At 38.1% G+C, this 20127-nt stretch overlaps 1 protein-coding gene across 1 annotated transcript; it reads left to right on the top strand.

Moving 5' to 3' along the window:
* The first annotated feature begins 881 nt into the window (after window positions 1-881).
* On the top strand, window positions 882-12986 carry acsf3 (acyl-CoA synthetase family member 3). The gene is made up of 4 exons (XM_073836551.1): window positions 882-948; window positions 5922-6056; window positions 6142-6253; window positions 12460-12986. The coding sequence occupies exons 1-4, from the start codon at window positions 882-884 to the stop codon at window positions 12584-12586; spliced, it is 441 nt and encodes a 146-aa protein (XP_073692652.1). The 3' UTR covers window positions 12587-12986.
* Window positions 12987-20127: the final 7141 nt, after the last annotated feature.

Here is a 20127-nt window from a genome sequence, read left to right as displayed (position 1 = left end):
CCCATATAATTGACCATTACAGGCTACTTTAACTGCAAAGTAGTACATGTCTGAACCACATGTGACAACTTCAGAGCAACAAACTATTTGTGTATCTTCAGTAAATATGAAGATGCTGATGTAATCACAGTCAATCAAAAAAATCCAAACCATCAATAAAATGTTATTCATTGTTTGCGGTTGGTTGGAACAAAACTCTTTTCAATGGAAGAGATTTTTTTTCTTTTAGCTGGTTAGGACACAATGTTATTTATATCCACATGCTCATCAGCATCAACCTTCTTTTGCTTTTAATCATAGAAGAAAACCCCTGACATGAGGGTTTAATACTTTCCGTGACCTTTGATCCCTCCCTAGGGGCATTATGGATTCTTAAAGAGGATGAAAACCTCTGTAAATTCTCTCCCTCACACACCAACAGCTTATCTGTCCCCATGTCAAACATGTTCCTGGTTCATTTCCATGAGAAGAAAGCTACGGCGCTGTGACCAGATTACACTTTGCGTTTGCGGATAGGGTTATTTTAAAGAGGGACGGGGCGAGTGTAAATACACTCTTACTGCTGTTAACACCCAGCCACTTTTCCCCACCGCCCCCATCCCTTGCTCGCTCTCTTTGTCTCCTTCCACCCACCCGCTTCTCCTTCACCTCACCCCAGCCTATCACTGTGGAGCAGTGGTCTGTGAAGAAATTCCCAATATCTAAATTTACACACTGTATCAATCTTGTTTAATAGACTGGAAAGCTTATTGCTCCAGTGCTGGGCGGCAAGAGAGGGCAGCGCTGATAAATTGCGCCGTCCCTGCGACAGCCGCCCGTGATGTATAATGAAATATTTATGATTTATCCCAGCTAATAAACTGAAATGAAGAGCCTGATGTATGGGAACAGATGGGCCCTCTATTGATGCCGTGCTCCTCACTGGAGATGAAGAGAGAGAGAGGGATGGTGAGAGAGAGCCAAAGAGAAAAAAGCGATGAATCGCTGTACGTTTTAGAGCTTTATTGAAAATTTATTGGAAAAAAGGCAGTTGTTTTTCTATGTACACTTTGTATACGAAAATCCAACTAGCGTACTGGACTCACAGTATTCACATCACTGTGACTCATTAGTTGCATTAGCAAAAGCAAATTAAAGTCATTCAATTTAGTCATGTGATCTTAATATATATGCTCCCATTAAGTGACCCACTCAATGTAAAGGCCCAGACACAGCAAATCAACATCAGATAAATAGCAGTGATAAAAACTGCCTCATGTCACCTGTTTCTAGGCCAAAAAGTTGCATTTTCAACACAACGTATGACAGTCAACAGCCAAATAGCGCATATGTTCAGCACCTGCATGAAAGAAAATAACTCTCCAAACCAGCAGATTGCAGTAGTCTTTGCATGTAATTCATAATGAGAAACCAGAAGAGCTAGGACTGTGGACTAGAGTTTAAAATAGGGTTGCCACCCGTCCCTTAAAATACGGAATCGTCCCGTATTTGAGAATGAAATTGCGCATCCCGTTTTGAATCAATACGGGACGGGTTTTGTCCCGTATTTTTTATAATTTTTTTTAAAGCAGCGTCTCATGCAAATAATCACTGCGGTAAACTAGGAACATATTTAGTTCTAGAAACTTCGTTTGGGGAAACTAAATTAGGGTCTAATACAGTTCTATAAAAAGTACTAGTGTCATAAGTGTACGCTGATTTGCCAAATACATACAAAACACCGGCTACCGGGCATTTTTAAAAAGCCATGCAAAAATATTGATTCCACGAACATGGAAATTAGTGATAACAACGGCATTTATCTACCTGATGTCTGCAGCGTTGTGTTCTTTTCTCAGCCACGATGATATGTAACACTGCGAGTTGTCATCGTATTTTCATGCTCTTTTAATCACGTAAATTGTGCTTTTACATTCTATCTTCGTTATCAAAGCCCACGAAACACAACCAAAAAAGCTCAGTTCACAACATCTTCCATACGGCATTGCTAGGAATAAAGACATCGCTGTCTGCCGCTTTAGAGTTCCCGCTGCTGGTGCGAATGCAACCAGGAAAACAGCCCCGGTGTGGAGTTCTTAGAACTACACGGTGTGATATTCGCCTATGCACTGTAGTGTTATGACGATAAATCGATGCATCGCAATTCGTGGATCAGTTCCGAAATTTTTCAAAATTAATTAGGATTTTCTCTGGAATCAATTCTGAGCTTAGTTTTTAACAGAAGATGGTACATTAGTCTAGTTTTTAACCACACACTTAAATGCTCATGTAGAAGAGAGCTGAAGAGCATCATGTATTTCATGTAATTGCACCCTGCCTCAGAATCCTTTTATGATGCACGATTAATGTAAACAGCCCACTGTGAACACCCTTGTAATTCGCTTTAACCTTTTATAACTTTATGAATGATTATTTCAGGTTCAAGTATGTGTAAGGAATTGGAACCAAGCAGAGTACGGCTGTTTCTAAAGCATTCAGTGCCATCTGCTGTTAAAAACGAAGCTTAGAATCGATTTGAGAGAGAACCGTGATGCATTTGGAAAATCTCAGAATCGATGCACAATAATTTCTCAATTCGTGATGCACTTATTTATCATCACAACCCTAATGGACTGTTTCGTTGAGCTGAACAGATCAGAGTGATCAGAGTGATCTCTTTCGCCAACTGACTCCACCACCGATTCAACATGCTTAATTGGCCAAAAAGCCACAGACAAGGGTGCAAGTAGTGCCAACAGTACAGGCCATGCAGCCTAACATCAGCCGACAGCCGGCCATTGTGTCTCAGCCTTAACATATAAAGTAAGGTTTGAACTCCCACTGCTAGATTGGGCACCTCAGTTTAATAAGTTAAAGAAAGTATGAATAAAACTAGACATTTTCATTGTGGGTGCCACATATTGTGGGTGTTGCCAAAGTATTGCTGTGTAAGTTATTTTGATGGTTTTTAGGTGGTAACTTGGTCAAAAGCATCCACCCACAAACCTCTGTGATATTCATAAGTATAAATAATATTGATAAGAATGTTTTCTCTAGGAATGGAATGGACGCATTGTGGCAATAAAGAATGGAAGCGTTTTAAAGACTGTGGCAGTGAGTGGTTAGGTGCTGATGTATGGATTAACCATGTGGAGTGATCTCACTCATCAACTGGTTTTCATCTTCAACCAGTTACAACCTTTATCTAGTTCCCCCTGACCTGCCAACTTAACCACCCCCTCCCACACACACTCACACACCATAACCCATGACATATCGTCCTTAACCTTCACACACCTCACACACATGCACTCTCGTTTCTCAACTCCCCTTCGCCACAGCTGGGGCTTAGCACTCAATAATGATCCACGCTGGACATCCAACACCTTTGCCCAATGTTCTTTCCTCCTTTTCTTTCACACTCAGTCACTCACCTGCTATGACCTATTTCCTGTCGGCTTTGTGGTCCTGCCCCAGCTGAGCCCCAACACTCGATGAGTAGTCTCTTTGTCTCCGCTCTGCTAAAGAGATTGGAAGACATTCTGGCTAGTGATGACTTGTACTTTTCAGACTCGGACTGAAAACTTTGGCCTTTCATCAGGTGTGTGTTAAAGTGAAGGCTAACACCTTGTCCTAACCAGGTACGTCATGATGAAGCTTCCATCTTTTTGATGTAAACTGAGATTGTCCTTACCAGCAATGAGTGCAACAAGCCACAGACAACTTTGTCGGTTGCTGGGTTTAATTTCCAGTAAACTAATATGTCAGGTTGGTTACTACATACTAATGGCAGAAGGTATGGGAACCCTGGCTGCTTTGAATGACCAAAGGCCAAATGACTGACATGTTAATCAAACAATTATGTTATGTTTTGTGCCACATCATATTTAAGGGCATGGAAATGTCCCCACAATAACAGACCACTTGGACATATATTAAAGAATTAGTAAAGATTTCCTGAAAATTGACTCACCCTTATTACTTCCAAGATGTTCATGTCTTTCTTTCTTCAGTCGAAAAGAAATTAAGATCTTTGAGGAAAACATTCAAGGATTTTTCTCTATATAGTGGACTTCAATGGTGGCCAACAAGTTAAAGGACGATTTTGAAGTTGGAGAAGAAAGTGAGATGAAGTTTTCTGCCCTACCCTACCTTTTTGCACATGACTTTTCCAATGTGATTACGCAATGTGTGAAGAGCTAGAGCTAGTGCAAGACGAGCATTTGTATTTAAAAAGTATATAAATTTGTTTAGTTTTTTTTTTTTGTTTTTTGTTTTTAAATGATCGATTGTTTCGCTAGATAAGATCGTTATTACTCGTCTGGGATCATGTAGAGCCCTTTTGAAGCTGCATTGAAACTGCAATTTGGACCTTCAACCCGCTGATCCTTATTGAAGTCCACTATATGGAGAAAAATCCTAGAATGTTTTCCTCAAAAACCCTGATTTCTTTTCGACTGATGAAAGAAAGACATGAACATTTTGAATGACATAGGGGTGAGTAAATTATCAGGAAATGTTTATTCTGGAAATAAACTAATGCTTTAAAGAGTATATACCGCAAACTTTACACATTTCACATACTTTTGAAAATACATTGTTTAGTTGATCCCGTTGATTGTTCATTGTCTCAGTTGTAATCACAACGGCTTTGTTCTTCTATGAGGGGTTTTGGCATCTCAACATTAAAGAATGCGACACACACAACTTCCAGTAATCCAGTGTATTTCAACCAATCCGATGAGAACTTCGAAACTCCTAAATTGTTTCCAATTTCGTGTGCCATATGCATCAGACGTTTAGCCAACGGTCTGTGGGTGTGACATTTGAGGCTGACTCCTTACTATAGTATACAAAAAGTAATATGGCAATTAGTCTGAATATGCAGTATTCATTAAATAATTTTCTGTAAAGCATTCTCTGTACTAGTACTTTTGGCTACAGCTTATGGCTGTATCCTTAAATTGTTGTCTGTTGTCAAGGCCATGGGTCTTGCAAATGGGTTATTTGTAGGTCTCTTGAACTTCAGAGAAAGTCCAAGCAAAGGCCAAAAAAAAAGTCCACATTGATTTCAGCTAATTTCAGCTCCACATAGTTGTTTATCAAACATCAAATGTGACTCTAGACCACAAATAAGTAGCAGGTGTAAGTAGCCAGGTATATTTGTAGCAATAGCCAGCAATACACTGTATGGGTCAAAATGATGCCAAAGATCATGAGGATATTAAGTAAAGATCATGTTCCATGAAGGTATTTATAAATTTCCTACTGTAAATATATCAAAACTCAGTAATATGCACTGCTAAAAACTTAATTTGGACAACTTTAAAGGCTATTTTCTCAATATTCCAGAATTTCCAATAGTTGGATCTCGGCCAAATTTAGTACTATTTTAACAAACCATACATCAATGGAAAGCTTTTTATTTAGCTTTCAGGTCATGTATTAATCTCACAAATAAGTTTTGATTGGCTTCGCTTTTGTTACTTTGTAGCACCATTTCACTTTCAATGAGGAAACTTGATGCCGGAAACTTGCACCTGGTTTGGATAGGGTGTACCACACTGCTCCTGCTGCTGAAGGCTGCAGTGTGTTTGTGTGTTATGGGGTGGTAATTAAGCAGTCTCCAGCTGAGCAGCTCTGTGCAATTGGTTTTTAAGATTGCAAGCAGAAGATCTTGAGCTTGACTACAGGCTATTATTAGAGCTCAGCAGAGGACAACATGAAGCAACCACACACACACAGCTCTCATATTCTTATTATTGCCCCTTTCCACAGCTGTAGTCGGAGGATGTAGTCTATACAACCGTTTGCCTCACTGCTTGAGCCCCATATGGACTCTTCAGTGATTAATAGAGGCGCAGACCCCCATTAAAACGGAGAGCGGTGTGGAGGCAGGTGTAACTCGAGGGGCTCTCTGACCGCTCTGGATGCTTTTTCAGGTGACACTGCGGTCTACAGAGATGGCGTGTACTGGATCATGGGCCGTACATCAGTGGACATCATCAAGAGTGGAGGATACAAGATCAGTGCGCTAGACGTGGAGAGACATCTACTAGCCCACCCAGATATCACAGGTAGACATGCATTCACAAAAATATGCTTGTACCTAGGGACAGGGGAAAAAATATTAATAAATATTTAACACTATCTTTTCTTCAGATGTGGCTGTGATTGGTGCTCCAGACCCTACCTGGGGTCAGAAGGTCACTGCAGTTGTGCAGCTGAAGAAGGGGAGGACTTTGAATCTGTCACAGCTAAAGGCCTGGGCCAGGTAACACATATCCTCATTGAACCAGACATAAGAAGGAGTAAAAAAGTGCAGCAGAAGGCAGTGGTCTTGAGATGCTCTTTTATGAGACGTAAACCATTAAAAACATTTGAAATACTGGAATAATTTGAAGGTACTATCAAGATACAACCACTATAAGCTGATGATATTTGATTATATATATTTTTTTTTTTTTACAATACTTTCCCCGCACCCCAGTCTTGCCTGATTGGTAAAAATTGTATAATGAGAGGAGATGCATAAAACTTTTCTTACCTCATAAATATAAATAATGTGACAATCCCAGCAGCCCTGGCTGATTTCTTCAAAGGCAAGGTTTGTTAAATAAGTGCTAGCTAGGGCTGGACAATAAAACAATAACGATAATTATCCCAGTTTATACTACGGGGCCGTTGAATGCTTGAATCTGATTGGCTGACGAACATTCTAGTTCTAGGCAGGTCTTCACCGCATTATATGTCTATATCACCTCGCCACACAAATTCAGTTATTTTAAAGGTCCTTACAGCCTAAAACAGCAAAATAACCAAAACCCACAAGGACAGTGGCCAAACAAATAAATACAGTAAACAATAGGATAAAAACAACAAATTATTTCCATGTTTGTGCAATGAACAATCACATTATAAGGTTCTTCCATAGATTTACTGTAGTAATATTAGCTGCACCATGGTATTATGGCAGAAATATAGGTTACACAATGGAATTTATAATATTATTAATGTAGACCTGTTAAATGTATTAAATGAGTAATGGTTGTTATTAAGGTATAGCATTTGTGCATTTGTATTTATACTAAATGTATTTAGACCACTGGTTTTCATATAAATTCCATAGAAACCCCATTTTACAATGGTATTAAGCTGCTGTATGTGTAGTTTTACCTTAATAGGGCCCTGTGAAATCCTTTTTATTTTTTTCCCAAATTCCGTATTTTTCTTTTTATTTTTTCTGGATTCCTTTTTTTTTTTTCAGTTTACATTTTTTTACGTTTTGACGTTTTAATGGTTTTGTATATGTAATGGTATATTTTAAAAATATATATATTACTCAAAAAGCATATCTAATTAATTGAAATCATAAAACTACTACTAATAACAATTTAACAGCAATTTATTAAAAACTAAAGCTTTATTTTTAAAATGTTAATAATCAAAAAGGTATTATTTTTCACAATGCATTATTGTGTTATTTCTTTTTTTATTTATTTATTTTGTCAGAAATACAGTCTTGTGTGTTTACATTTTCTGGAACATAAATTCCGGTAGATATTCCTTAAAGAATAATGTTTTAATAATAACTTTAGTATTCTTATTAGTACTATCATTACATTGAATGATACACTGCCCTCCAAACGTTTGGAAACACCCCTGGTAAAGTGTGGTTTTGGACAATATCAGCACAAATCCTTATCATTTTTTGGTGCAAATACATTAAAGTAACTTGACATTATCATTGAAGTCCAGTGATTTTCATTTTGATTTCATAATAATGACATGTCAAAGTCAGACATGCCCCTTTGCCAGCTGTGATGCCTGGTTACTGGGTTAAACTTGGCCCAGGTTTTTAAAAGCCTCCTTCAGGAGGCTTGGAGTAATATATCAAGTCAATGTTTGAATAAACTGACAGCTCAGATGCCCAGATTATGCAGAGCTGTAATAGCTGCTAATGGTGGGTATTTTGATGAATCAAAAATGTTTTTTCTATGTATAAACTGTTTATGTAATAAAATATGTTTTTATCACAAATTATCACAAATGAAAAAGGATTCATGCCAATATTGTCCAAAACCCCACTTTCCTAGGGCGTTTTCAAAATTTTGGAGGACAGTGTATATTTCTGTCACCGTTTCTTCAAGTTAAACAGAACTTTTATTTTGACGGGTTGCTGTAAAGACCTGTAAGTTTCTGTTTGTAGGCCTATATGATATGGCGATAATTTACGCCATTCATTCACACAGAAACATGCATAACATTCAGAAGTCATATTTAAATAGTATTTTTGTGGCTTAATGTTCACAAACACTAGTCCATATCGCATTTTTATTTAAGTGTACTGATCTACTGATCTAAAATTTGGCCAATTCCGTGACTTTCTGCATTATACAGTAAATTCCATTTTTATGACACAATTTTGTCTGTGTATTCCACAACACGGAATCATAGGGCCCTACCTTTGTTCTTGGTCTACCTTTGGTCTACTTTTGGTCATGATCTAATTGTAATACTACAGCTCAGGGATCTCCGAACTCGTTCCTAGAAGGTTGGTTTTGGCCATATCTATTGTAGGATTTCGATTTATCACCAGTGCATTTGGTGCTCTGCCAATACTACATTTTTGTTGTTGTTGTTGTTGTTTTTAAAGTAAAAAGTAAAACTCACAGAACAGCTCACAGAAGCTAAGACTAGTTTACACTGTAGTTTCATCTTCTTCTACAGCTCCTCTAGAGGTCAGAATGCGAAATGACACGACTAGAATTTTCTAGTGTCAATCAGCATCTAGCAAGACACACTTGAACTTGCTCAAAAAATAGGCAGGTGATGAAATGTTGCTGAAATGCACCGGCAGCCTTGTTGCAAGTAGTTTATTCTCTCACACAGCGGTGTGTTTGGAAGTGTTTTTTGGGCTTGCGTCAGCGTGCATGTAGCATGTTGAGTCAGACGTCGAGTTGGAATCCCTTAGGACATGCGTTAGACTCAAGAGGATTTTTAAAAGCCTCTGTATAAATAACAATAGACACACGTAGACACAACCATGGACAAGAACTCATTTAGGAGCATGCTGCAAGAACAGATGTGTTTTTGGTGGGAGAAAGGGGCGGAGAAAGAAACCGACGACGGTGAGAAGAAAGAAAGAAACAGCGTCTGGCGGGCTCTGTTTTAGCATTGCCTGTTTATTGTATTCCTATTCTCTCTCGCTTTTTTGAAATGTCACTTTTGTTTCCCAAATGTACCATTTTTGCCTGAACGTAAGTTCTGTCAGAAGACACATGTCCCTTTACAGAAAGTAGCTCAGGGCTTTTTTTTTCTCTAAGTGTGTGTGAGATCCATATGGTGTGGGGGTGTTGGCAGCAGTGCTGTGCCCTGCTGGTGCGATGTTCCTTGCGTTTTTGCGGCGGCCCTTCTGACCTGTCCCAGCCCCTCCAGCACAGCCCAGCAAAGAGCAACATGCGCAAAGAAAGATGCTCACTCCCCAGTGTCGTAACTCCAGCTGTCAACATGCGTAATCATCACTCTATATATGTCAAAAGGCGTACAAAGACAGGAAATGATGAGCTGAAAGTGACACAAACACTGCACACACACACGTATGCGAAGAGAATGGGGCTACAGTACAGAACAGAATATTCAGGAGTGAGAAGTGCGTTCAAAATCTTCAAACCACTGCAGGGAAGAGAAAAAAGAGAGGGAGAGAAAGGCATTAGCAGAGACACCTTGCTGGAAGGGACTTATATAGAGGAAAACAAAATAAAATAAAAATCTTTTCGCACACACAAAAAAACGTTAGATGATAAAGACGGCTCCAGGCCTGTAGACAACCGCAAGAGTCGGGCAAGAGCGCAAAACATTTAATTAGCTCAACGCTCCACTCTGCCTTTTAGTATTTGTCTTTATTTCACGCTGATTTCATTGTTTGTGGAATTAATCGAATTCCACGTATCTGGCAGCGTTTTATACAACAGACGTTCCAGCATGGAGGACGGCGGCTGCGTTAAAAGATATGCAAGAGGTTTTTTGTCATTTTATGTATTTATGTGTGTATTTCACTTGTGACGTTTCACATCTGCACAAAGTCATTAGAGTCTTTGCTTTGCCTGAAGACATTTTCACCACATGTTCCATATAAAACAACATGCAGAATTAAATTATGACACATCTTTATTTCCTTCCACTCCCAGAGTTGAATTTTGTAGTTCATTTTATTTCTTTATTTCTTTATTTTTTTTAATTTACAGAATATAACATTTCTTTCTTTGGTCTGAGTCTAAAGCATAGGCTACATTAGTAATTGTACAGTTGCTTCTAGCTGTGAAAACTTTGCAATAAAAGTAAAAGGCAGGAATTAGAGAAAATACTTTGTTTATGGTCAGTTTCACAAGGTCAGAAGCTTACCGACTGCCAATAAATTGAATCTGATATCTGTTCAGGCATTTGTGATGAATCTTAGCTTCTGACAGAATTCATATTGTTGTTTGACTAATTATTTCTGTAGTTTGACTTGTATACAACACTTTTGATTGTGATTGATAGCTAGCAGTGTTAATGTTGACAGGAAATTTTGATTTCATTTTAGTCAATGTCTTTTGACTAAAATTACATTTAGTAACAGTCTTAATTGTTTTAGTTTTCTAGTCTAGTTTTAGTTGACTAAATATCATAAGATTTTAGTTGACTAAATGTAAAGCCTATTCGACTAAAATCTAATGGGTTTAGTTAAATTGCAATGCATTACTAAGCATTTCTCTAAAATTTACAAACTTTTTACATTAGATATTATATACTCCTGGAGAAAACATATATTAATGATAATGTTAAAATATTATTAATATATTAATGATATTAATGATTAAGGCTTGAACTTGCAATACAGATTAGCTGATTTAACTGTTGTGATATAAAGTTTTTTATCTTTTTACATCTCACAATTCTGAGAAAAAAAGTCATAATTGTGAGTTTGCATCACGCAATTCTGAGAAAAAAGTAGCAGTAGTAGGTATATTAGGCTGCTGTCACTTTAAAACCAAATCCACAGATGCAAGTGATACACATCCAAAATTCTGTTTAACTGTTAATCTGTTTATGTTCACTTAAGACATAACAAACATTAATAATACTCACCAAAATTGACATTTTGACATCATTTTATTTGTATTTGTCCACTGAAATAAGTTAAGTACTTGCATGCTGTCTGAGTGGCAGCTTTAAGTGTGCGCACATTTGAGTATGTGCACAGAAAATCTGGACCCAAAATGAGTTATCTTTCACATTGTCAGGCTTTTTCTGACTGCTCTTCTTATTCTCTCTTATGTCCGTCCCCCCAGGTAGATCAGTATGTTACAGTTAAATTTGTCTGCATCTAACTTCCCTCCCACACAGGAGATTAGTTCTGATTGGATCTCTTCCCAAATTAACCCATCCCTAACATCTTTGTCTTTTAATGGTTTTATTTATTGACAAAAGATTTTTGTCATATTTAGTTATAATTGTCTCGTTATTGTTGGTTAAAAAATGTTGCTAACAAAAGCTATTATGAAAATTATTTGGCAACCAAACTAATGCTGTTAGCTAGGATGTATATCACGCCATTTGCCATAGGCTTCCGCGGGATCTCATTTGGGACAATGTAACAAACAACGATTGTGAAAGAACAGATAAAATCAGTGATTTCTTAATTCATGGTGTCTTCAAAGGGGTCATATGATGCGATTTCATATGTTCCTTTGTCTTTGGAGTATTACAAGCTTTTTGTGCAGATAGAAGTTCTGTAAAGTAAAAATCAGTGGTTAAGTTGTATTTACAACACTGTACCAGAACAGTACAACGCAAATATTAAAGTGTGTGCAGCCCATTTTACGGAGGACTGTTTTCTGAACCTGGGAAAGTAGCCTACAACTTTGCAAGGCAGTCTGGCGCGTCTGGCTCACAGCCTGTAAGTAAGTTTTCATATTTGAAGAATTTGCTACTGGCTATTTGAGTTTTGAGTAGTGTAGAGTAGTGCTGCTTGTCTGTCATTTCTACGATCACAAATGCAGACATGGTGTTATGTTTACGTTGCGTGACGCAATGCGTAAAAAGTCATTATAATCAGTAATTATATCCTTACTGGATGCAACAAATGCCACATTTATAAAATGTTTTATTGTTTTTGTCTCATCGCGCCGGGACACGGCATCACAGCATGGCAATGGACGTAACATTTCCATCACAGACGTGAGATATTCAGCCAATCACAATGCACCGAATAGCTGGCTAATCAGAGCTCACCTCGTTTTTCAGATCGATGAGCTTTGTAAAAATCGACGCCTTTCAGAAAAGCAATAAACAATAATGAACCTCAAACCGCGGAAACACATTGCAGTGCACCAAATACACAAAATAATGTTCTTTTCAGCAACATCATATGACCCCTTTAAGTTGTCTTGTTGTTTAGGTTGTCATGGGCTCTTCTCTTTTGGTTTCTTCTCTCAGAGAGCACATGGCTCCATACACCATTCCCACAGGGCTGATCTTGGTGGAAGACATGCCCAGAAACCAGATGGGCAAGGTGAACAAGAAGGACCTTCTACGCCAGTTTTTCCCTGCTCGCTCTGAATGAACTATTTCTGATCCAAGATCAGAACTGTGTTAAAAACTGTGTGCAATCTTTCGAAATAATAGAGATTTTGAAGGATCCTCACTGAACAGTAGAGGGCAGTGGGAGTGATTAGACATATCCACATGCAAATAACTGTATTGTTTGTAATGTACTTGAATTTTTGTGGTGCTTTATTTAGCAGGCAATAAAAGGAAATTCAAAAATGTGTTTTAAATGTAATCTAGATTCTAAATAAAATATTGAAAATTTTAAATAGGGTAATAATATGACTTGAGCAAACTGAAAAAAATTTCAAACACTAAAGAGGTAAAGACAGTAACATGTCTATTTAAAATGAAGATATTAAATATTTTTTGTAATGATATTTTGAAATAAACTAATTTATTTTCTTTTCATGTGATATCAAGTGTTTGTGTGCAAATGTGTGTGTGTGCAGCTGTGTGTACACAGGTGTGCGGTCAGGCCCAAAGGCAGTGTGGGCTTGTGGAGAAGGAAGTGATTACAGCACAGATGGGTACTCTCTTCTCTCGTCCCCTCTATTTCACTGATAGTGCATCTACAGATAAGACCATTGTGTTGGTCCGCGAGAGAACAAGTGTAGTGGTTTCTTGGCGAATCACTGTTAGGAATCCCTTACTGTCTTATCCTCTGAATCTCAGGTGAGTTTGTAGGTATGCATTCCAGTGCTGTATACCGTTGGTTCAGCAAGAAGCTGGTATGTTGGATTGCTCAAATGCAATGTTTTTAAAGAATTAGTTCACTCCAGAATTAAAATTTCTTGATAATTTACTCACCCCTATGTCATGCAAGATGTTCATGTCTTTCTTTCTTCAGTCGAAAAGAAATTAAGGTTTCTAAGGAAAACATTTCAGGATTTTTCTTAATACTTCGATGGGGAACAATGGGTCCAAATTGCAGTTTCAATGCAGGTTCAAAGAGCTCTACACGATCCCAGCCGAGAAATAAGGGTCTTATATATAGCAAAACGATTGGCCATTTCCACAAATGCTCGTCTTACACTAGCTCTGCATTTTTGATGCATTACGTAACATAGGCATAATAGACATAGGCGAAAGCACTGAGCCAGTGTTTACAAAGCGAATGTGCAAAGAAAGTCAGACACCCTTTACAAAAAAGATATGCAGTTTTTTTGCTCTACCCTACCATTTTGAAGCGGAGTACACAGATAGAGAACTAACCATGTGTGATCTTTTCCATTGTGATTACATAATGTGTAAAGTCCATTACACTGTAAAAAAAATATGGACATAGTGTCCGTGACGTCATCCGTAGGTTTCTGAAGAGCGATTTTGAAGCCTATAGTGGGCGGGATTCACCGTCGCCATCTTGGAATCGCGTCATCGTGCGTCACTCCCGGATCATCGAAAATGGGCAAAGAGGCGGGATATGGGTGTAGCTGGGTGCTGAAACCACGCCCACTTAGCGCGCCAGTGGTGACAGCAGCGGCAATCCCCCTGTCACTCAAGTGGCCACGCCCTTAATTATGCAGAACTTTACGGCTTAATATAACTTAAACGGATGAGTTATAAAAAAATTCACCCTCATCACAGTTGACATGAAGGGCGAAATTAGCTATATAGTCTAAAACCACTGTTTGAACCAGGCTGAAAACAAGTTTTTTTCTGCTGTAAAGTTGGGCATATTAACATGGAGAGTCAATGGGACTGACTCCCTTTTGCAGCCAGTCTTTAGCGGCCAGTTGATGAATTGCAGTTTAAGCTACTTCCGTGTTGGTTTCAATAGACAGAGCGGGAGGTTGCCGCTTGGTAAAGTCGTAGAGACACACACCATTTGTGGTTAAAAAGCACATCAATTTTTTTTTTTTTTTAAATGACCAATCATTTCACTAGATAAGACCCTTATTCCTCAGCTGGGATTGTGTAAAGCCCTTTGAAGCTGCAATGAAACTGCAATTTGGACCTTCAACTCATCGATCCCCATTGAAGTCCACTATATGGAGAAAAATCCCAGAATATTATCTTCAAAAACCTTAATTTCTTCTCGACTGAGGAAAAAAAACATGAACATCTTGGATGATATGGGGTAAGTACATACATACATACATACATACATTTCATTTTATTTAAGTGTCATACACAGAATTTGTGCCCAGCCCACATGGGCTTATAAGACACTAACATTTCAAATAAGAAGATGACCATATACCATTATAAACAATATCATTACATCTTGGGATAGAGCGTTCTTTGCCTTAAAATCCAAGCTTTCTCCACAAATGTTGCGACACTAAACCACTCCTTATCAAACAACCAGCCCAACATATCCCCTTCAGACAACCAAAATAAATCAGGATTCTTACATTGAATCTTTTCAAACAAGTAAGTAAATTATGAGGACATTTTAATTTAAAGGGATAGTTCGAGCATTTAAGACATGAAGTTGTATGCAATCCTTATCAGCACTATAGTGTATACACACTGACCCACACTGCGTTCACCTCCCTGGTCAGAGTTCTGGCCGCTGGAAGTTTTTCAAGAAAGTAGTCACGGTTAGTTTCCGGGGCCTCAAAACTGTGCGTTTTTACGTGAAAAAAATATATGCGTTTCAAAGCTTGAATAATTTACATCACAAAAAACACTCCTGACAAAAATCATACCTCAGTTTTAATCGGCACTATTTTCTTTCCGTTTCCATCAATCCGCGCTGCTGTCAGTTCGCACGTTCCGATCAGCTGTTCCATTACACACTCAAATGACAACGACGTAAAAAGTAGAAAATTAACAATGGTGCGAACTTGTAAATTCCCAGGTTGTGACCACAAGAATGTGCAGGAATCGCCGTTCAGATTCCATCGTTTTCCTGTTTCTGATATAGTTATGAGACAGCTTTGGCTGGTTGCCATCGGCTACTCTGCGGGAGCTAAAATATCCAGTATCAAGGATTTTCGTGTGTGCAGTGCTCACTTCAGCGAAGACGATTACACCCCCAACCAAGGAGGAAAAATCAAAAAACGGATTTTAAAGAGTTCTGCTGTACCAGTACCACGGGTAAGCTCTATTTACTAACTTTATGTCGCATACGACAGGTTTATTTTGAAGCTAACGTCGGTTTTTAGGCTAACGTTACACTGAGAATATTCTAACCGGGGCAGTGATAGCATCGACAATAATCGACTGTCTATGTGGTGAGAAAATCGGCAAATGTCATAACTAATGAATTTAATTGAATCTATATAACACAACAAAATATGATGCTTTGCTATATTTGTTATTGTCTGTAACTATGTGGAACGTGTGTCGGTATCATCGTGTTTATAAGTGTGCTTGAAGTCACATACAGGTAGGTCTAAACCAGGTATCTCCAACTCCGGTCATCGTGAGCTACATTCCTGCAGCTCGATGTTTTCCTATGACAGGACACCTTTCTCAAATGAGACATTCTGTACAAGCCTGCTAATAACCCGTTGATTTGAGTCAGGTGTGTTGCATCAGAGAAAAACTAAAACCAGCAAGACAGTAGCTCACGAGGACTGGAGATCCCATGTCTAAACTGTACAGTAAACAATCTGATGTTTAGACTCCTGTGGAAATCACGTGAAACGAGGTCTAATATAAAAATAAATATATATATCGTCTGTTCCGTCTGACATTGTGCTAAAATTGGTTTCATCATCAGAAGTTTCGTAGTCAGACATGTTGTCAGCGAGTCGCGCTATCAACAGCTGATCGGAACGTGCGAACTGACAGCAGCGCGGATTGATGGAAACGGAAAGAATATAGTGCCGATTAAAACTGAGGTATGATTTTTGTCAGGAGTGTTTTTTGTGATGTAAATTAATCAAGCTTTGAAACGCATATATTTTTTTCACGTAAAAACGCACAGTTTTGAGGCCCCGGAAACTAACCGTGACTACTTTCTTGAAAAACTTCCAGCGGCCAGAACTCTGACCAGGGAGGTGAACGCAGTGTGGGTCAGTGTGTATACACTATAGTGCTGATAAGGATTGCATACAACTTCATGTCTTAAATGCTCGAACTATCCCTTTAATCGTTTAAAGCATCAGGGAAATCTACATAATAAGGGCTTACAGTTATTTTAAATATTACCTTGCTTTTCTCACTTTAAAAGCTCACTTTCATTTGTTGTATATCATCAAATGTGATATTATCTGTTATCATCTCGTCACGTACAACAGTCAGAAATAATGCTGAACGAAAATAATAAAATTCAACTAAGCATATCATTACACAATTAGGATAGCAAAATAAACAGGAGTTTTCAGATTCAAAGTCAAAGGATGTACTGCCAAACAAACTTCAAACAAAACAAACAAAAAGTATACCAAACAAAAGTATTTTGGTATTTATATTTAAGTCACTTTGAAAGTAGTTAACCAAATTAGGCAGATTCCAACACAGATGGTTCAATGAAAAGCGCTCAAAACAACATTATATATATTTGTGCCAACTACAAGCAGCATGAGTTCTTCATAATATAGAAGACATTCCCTTGTGAAAAAGAAGTTCACTTCACTATATTTATAATGGAAATGCCTAATATTAATATTTATACATTTCAGTGTTTAAGGGTATTTTGATTTACTTTAGTGCATTGAACAATTTTGGCACTATATTAAACCATTACTGTGACTCACTGGCCAGAGTGTGTCTCCTTCTAAGTGTTTGTGACTTTGGAAGTTATTGTGTATAAATTAACTTACAGTGCAGCAGTTGCCCTATAATAAATCACCACAATTTCTCAGAGCGTCAGCAGCAACAACACTAAGCCAGAGCTCACAACACGACTTGAACCATCCAGAGAGAAAGACTGACTGAGACACTGACGATCAGACTCCCCCAGGCTGGACTCTGAAAATATAAGTCGACCCCATCAGAGCAGGGTGGGGATTTGAGGAGATACGGAGGTAAAATAGATGTTGAATGAACAGAGGCAACCAGGCGGGAAAAAAGAGAGAAGGAAAGAGCGCCCGCTCCATCCCTCCTCCGCCTGCAGTCACCAGAGAGCTGATTAAGAGAGCAGCTCTATCGATCTCTGGCCTGCCTGAGAAGGATGGATGTGCTGGGTGGGTTGCAGTGGCACTGGTGGATGGGCTGTGAGACATGCTGACAGGAGACTATAAAGGTGGTACGGCAAGGAGAAGAAAAGACGAACAATTGGATGTGGTGACAACACTGATGAGAGCAGGGTTGTGAAGATTGTTTTTGTGTATTTGCGTGTGGAGGGGTTGATCCCCAAGGCTCTGGAATGATAAAATGTCTGCAGCTCCAGTCAGACATACTAGAGTGCACAAACACGCACACACACACACTTACAAACACCCTGGCTTGCATGGATGTCCACTCAAGCGTGCTGTAGTGGGCTGTCTGCAGATGGATGCTTATTGGGCCCATGGGCCCTGTGGGGGCCACAAGAGACAAGTCAAGAGAAACATTCGACTGGACTCTACTTCGTTACTACTGCGGTTATTTTATCACCAGCGTTCACACACAATGAGAAAAATAAACAGTCAAGTGCTGCAACCAGGTTGCAAATCAGATGAAACAGGGTTCGTACAAGGTGCTTGAAGTGCCTGAAGAATTTGACTTTTTTAAAATTAAAAATCCTTAAAATTAACAATATTCCTGAAGAGATACTTGAAAAGTGCTTGAATTATTGAAAAACAATGTATTTATGAAATAAGTGTTTAATTTTTTAAATAAGCACATATCTTTTCATGCAATTCAAAAAACATACTTTTTACGCTTATTTCAGTTAATGTCATAAAAGTAGCAGGCTAAGCCAGTATTAGTATTGACAATTCACACACATTGAAGACGTGAAAAAAGGAACAGTTGAACCACATCAATTGAGTCATTTACACTGGAACCGCTTTGATTGATTCAAACTCGTGACTTTATTTCAAGCGATTCACGCAGAGCCATTCATTTTCGATTTTCAACATCGCTTGTAATGATTTTAAAAGGCACGTAGTGATGAGTAAAACACTGCAAAAAATGCTTTTGTTACTTTGTTTTTTTTTGTCTTGTTTCCAGCCAAAATATCTAAAAATTCTTAAATCAAGAAGGAATCTCTAGACGAGTAAAAATTTTAGAAAAAAACAAGTCAAAATTAAGTGCATTTTATAAGATTATTTTGCTTGTTCTAAGCAAATACTCACTTAATTTTGACTTGCTTTTTCTGAAAACAAGAAAATAATTTTTACTCGTCTAGAAAATCCTTCTTGATTTAAGAATTGTTTTATATTTTGGCTGCAAACAAGACAAAAACATCTAAAAAAGATAAGCATTTTATGCACTGATGAACAGAGCTTTTCGAAACTCTGAATCAGTTAAACCAATGCGTCGCAAAATGATTTATTGTTTCGAGGCGCTTCAGTCCGATTGCGGATCACAAATCATTTGTTTCAGAATGGGACTTCATTCAGATGCGAATCATTTGACTTAGATCGTAGCTTTGCGTATTGCAAATTATTTGATTTAGATCGGAACAGGTTTGTGAATCATTTTGCAAATTGAATGATTCAAATCAAATGATTTGCGAAATGCAATTTGAAGTCCCAATCAAAATCAAATGATTTGCAATACGCAAAGTTTTGATTTAAGTCAAATGATTTGAGTCCTGGGGCCTCATTTATAAAGACTTGCGTAGAAACCATCCTTGATTTTATCTAAGAACTTTTCTGATTTGAACGTAAGAGCGATTCAGAGAAAACGAACGTACCACGAAATCCATGCATACGCCAGTCATTCGGTTATAAATCACAAATGATCATGGAATTGTGTGCAGCTGAATGTTCCGCCGTCGAAACGCCCCTGCTTAATTAATTAGCATATAAAATGAGCTCATTCCTAAAGCAAAAACTCTGTGACAATGGCAAGTAAAAAGGAGCGCAAGAAATCAAATTATAGTGAGGCTGAACTATCTGCAATACCAGGCATTACCACAAGGAAACGGTCGTACGCCAAGCTGGAATCTGACGTGGAGATAAGTACTTTTCCACGTCAAAGACGGTTTTTATAAATCTGTACTTTGACGTGGATTTGATCGTACGAACACTCTAAGATCAAATCAGTGCGTAAGAAAGTTTTATAAATGAGGCCCCTGATCTGAAATGATGGTTCACAAATAATTATTTAGCTCGGGACTTTGGAGTGTGGATTGTGAATAATTTGATTTAGATCAAAACTCTGAAGCAGGTTCGCAAATCGTTTATCTTAGATTGGAACTTTGGAGCACGGATCGCAAAGCATTTGATTTAGATCGGGACTTCCATGCATGTTCGCGAATCATTTGATTCAGTTCGGGACTTTGGACAGATATGGTGAATCGTTTGTTTCATATCAGGATTTCAGAGCAAATCTTTTTTTTTTTCAGATTTTTTTTCCTGAACAGTAGAAAACATCTAACAATTAAGACAAAAACAAAAACAAAAAAAGAAGAAAGTATACACAAATACAAATCCCTTAAGAAAATTAACCATGGTTTTACTATAGTAAAAGTGTAGTATACGTTGTAATACTTTAGAAGTAAAGAGAAGA

Source organism: Garra rufa, chromosome 3, assembly GCF_049309525.1.
Source record: "Garra rufa chromosome 3, GarRuf1.0, whole genome shotgun sequence".
NCBI classification, from domain to species: Eukaryota; Metazoa; Chordata; class Actinopteri; order Cypriniformes; family Cyprinidae; genus Garra; species Garra rufa.
This window is presented reverse-complemented; position numbering and strand designations above follow the sequence as displayed.

Bases quoted from the DNA above. Each gene is read 5' to 3' on its own strand.
- acsf3 (XM_073836551.1), top strand. From the start codon at position 882: ATGGGAACAGATGGGCCCTCTATTGATGCCGTGCTCCTCACTGGAGAT. The intron at 949-5,921 runs GTGAGAGAGAGC...ATGCTTTTTCAG, and splicing joins TGAAGAGAGAGAGAGGGATG to GTGACACTGCGGTCTACAGA. The intron at 6,254-12,459 runs GTAACACATATC...TTCTTCTCTCAG, and splicing joins CAGCTAAAGGCCTGGGCCAG to AGAGCACATGGCTCCATACA.